This window comes from Choloepus didactylus, chromosome 19, assembly GCF_015220235.1.
Source record: "Choloepus didactylus isolate mChoDid1 chromosome 19, mChoDid1.pri, whole genome shotgun sequence".
Lineage (NCBI taxonomy): Eukaryota > Metazoa > Chordata > Mammalia > Pilosa > Megalonychidae > Choloepus > Choloepus didactylus.
Window position 1 is genome coordinate 920335 of NC_051325.1, and position 3179 is coordinate 923513.

At 39.2% G+C, this 3179-nt stretch overlaps 1 gene segment (V, D, J or C); it reads left to right on the forward strand.

Annotated features, from left to right (window-relative positions):
* Nucleotides 1-2073: 2073 nt before the first annotated feature.
* LOC119515966 lies at nucleotides 2074-2776 on the forward strand. The segment is given in 2 exon segments: nucleotides 2074-2197; nucleotides 2280-2776. Coding segments are annotated over 2 exon segments (543 nt in total).
* The last annotated feature ends 403 nt before the right edge of the window (nucleotides 2777-3179 follow it).

Sequence of the window (3179 nt, forward strand, 5' to 3'; positions counted from 1 at the left end):
ATCTGACAAACATAAATCAAAGGATAAGATGGCTGATTCAAGGAAGGACTTCACAGAAATAACATTGAATGTAAATGGATTAAAGTCCCCAATTAAAATGTATAGAATGGCAGAATGGTTCAAAATATATGATCATCAATATGTTGCATACAAGAGACTCATCTTAGACACAGGGACACAAAAACTTGAAAGTGAAAGGATGGAAAAAATATTTCATGCCAGCTACAGCCAAAAGAAGGCAGGAGTAGAAATATTAATCTCAGATAAAATAGACTTTAAATGCAAGGATGTTATGAGAGACAAAGAAGGCCACTATATACCAATAAAAGGGGCAATTAAACAAGAAGAAATAACAATCATAAATGCTTATGTACCCAATCAAGATGGCCCAAAATATGTAAAACAAACTTTGGCAAAACTAAAGGAAGCAGTTAATGTTTCCACAATAATTGTGGGAGACTTCAACACATAACTGTCCCCTATGTATAGATCAACCAGACAGAAGAACAATAAGGAAACTGAAAACCTAAACAATCTGATAATCAAGTTTGTAATAATCTATGTATGTAGAGCATTACATCCCAAATCACCAGGATACACATTCTTCTCTAGTGCTCACAGAAGTTTCTCCACAATTGATCATATGGTGGGACATAAAACAAGCCTCCACATTTTTAAAAACCTGGAAATTGTTCAAAGCACATTCTGTGATCACAGTGTAATACAAATAGAAATCAATAGCCATCACAGATTTAGAAAATTCAAAAATACATGGAGGTTAAACAACACACTCCTAAACAATCAGTGGGTTAAAGAAGAAACAGCAAGACAAATTTCTGAATATATAGAGATGAATGAAGATGAGATGACAACATCAAAACCTATGAGATGTAACAAAATGGTACTGAGGGGGAAATTTATAGCAGTAAATGCAAACATTAAAATGGAGGAAAGAGCTAAAATCAAAGAACTAATGGAGCAACTGAAGAAGCTAGAATATGAACAGCAAACTAATCCTAAACCAAGTAGAAGAAATGAAATAACAAGGATTAAAGCAGAAATAAATGACATTGAGAACAACAACAAAAAGAACAATAGAGGGAATAAATAACAGCAAAAGTTGGTTCTTTGAGATCAACAAGATTGACAAGCCCCTATCTAGAGTGACAAAATAAAAAAGAAGACCCATATAAACAAAATAATGAATAAGAGAGGCAATATTAGCTCCAATCCTGAAGCAATTTAAAAAAATTATAAGAGGAAATTATGAATAAGTGTATGCCAACAAACTAGAAAATGAGGAAATGCACAATTTCCTGGGAACATATGAACAACTTAGACTGACCAGAGAAGAAATAGATGACCTCAACCAACCAAACACAAGCAAAGAGATCCAATCAGTCATCAAAAATCTTCCCACAAATAAATGGCCTCACCCAGGTGGCTTCACAGGGGAATTCTACCAAACCTGTGAAAGAGAACTGACACCAATCTTACTTAAAATCTTTCAACATATTCAAGAAAATAGAACACTACCTAATACATTTTATGAAGCTAACATTACTCTGAAACCAAAACCAGGCAAAGATGCTACAAGAAAAGAAAACTAGAGGCCAATCACTCTAACGAATGCACCCATTGACTCATAATTCACTCTTCTTCCTATATTTCACTGCTGCCTAAAATGTTGGAATGAATCATGGACTTTTATAACAGAGGAACTTAATGTACCAGAACATGTTTCCACAAATTTAGGAGGTCTTTGACTTATGATGGTTATTTACTACATAAATACATCACTTGTAATAGAGTCACATTGAACCTATTCCAAAGCCATCCATGATCCCTGAAAAGATCTGGCTTCCTGATCAGCTCACACAGCATATTTCTTGTGTGGAGGAAGAAGAACCTGGGCTTAAAGAAAGAGAGAACCTAGGAGAAGATGAGGAAACACCAGCTTAACTCTCTCAGGGAAACACCAGAGAAAATGTCCTTCTCTCCCCCTTTCATCTTTACATAGAAAGATACCACCCACATGCAAATCACCACCTAGATAACCATATGAAAGTCAGGGCACAAGTACTTAAATTCAGGCTTCTTTGTTTTCTGGAAAAGTATTTTCTGGGAGTCAGAGACATCATCCCCAAGATCATGAAAGGCTTGTGGTTGTTCCTAATTCTGGTGGCAGCTCCCAGATGTGAGTATCTCAGGATTCAGACATGAAGGTAATGGGGATGATGCATCTGAGCACTTGACTCACTGTTTCTCCTTGTCCTCAGGTGTCCTGTCCCAGGTGCAGCTGAAGGAGTCGGGACCTGGCCTGGTGAAGCCCTCGCAGACCCTGTCCCTCACCTGCTCTGCCTCTGGATTATCTTTATCCAGCAATGCTATGGGCTGGATCCGCCAGGCTCCAGAAAAGGGGCTGGAGTGGGTTGGTGCAATAAGCAGTGGTGGAAGCACATACTATAACCCAACTCTTAAGTCCCGAGTCACCATCACCAAGGACAACTCCAAGAATGAAGTTTATTTAAAGCTCAGCAGCCTGAGTCCTGAAGACACGGCCGTGTATTACTGTGCGAGAGACACAGTGAGAGGAAGTCAGGGTGAGCCCAGACAGAAACCTCCCCTGCAGGGCACAGGAGGGGCTGGCCTGCAGGGGCACTTGGGACCACTAGGGGGTGCTCATGGTCCATCCCCAGGGGCAGGTGCAGAGAGGGGCTGGAAGGAGTTTCCTAGACTTGCCTGGGATTCCCTCTTCTTGCTCCACAACATGTAACCCCATAACATGTAAGCAGTTCTAGGATGAATCTAAATTCAAACTCAGGACAGGATTTTTGTTACTAAATGCATGTTCAAATACATACATACCTATATTATTTACAATGTTATATGAAATGTGTGAATATGCCTGAAAGTGTGAATAAAACTTCATGTCTGAGGTTTCCCTCAAATTAACTCACATTTATGAAAATATTCAGGAAAATTTTCCCAACCCAGTGTCATGTTGAGCCCATATCCTTAGGGGAAGGATGAGGAGGTGGGATAGCCTGGCCTCTCTAGGAGCAGCTCCAAGTGCCTCATTTTGTTCCCTCCCTCTCATGTGACATCAGTGAACAGGTCTCTCCTATATTAAATTCCTTATAAAATATAGTTCTGTTACATAAAATGCCATCTTTGTA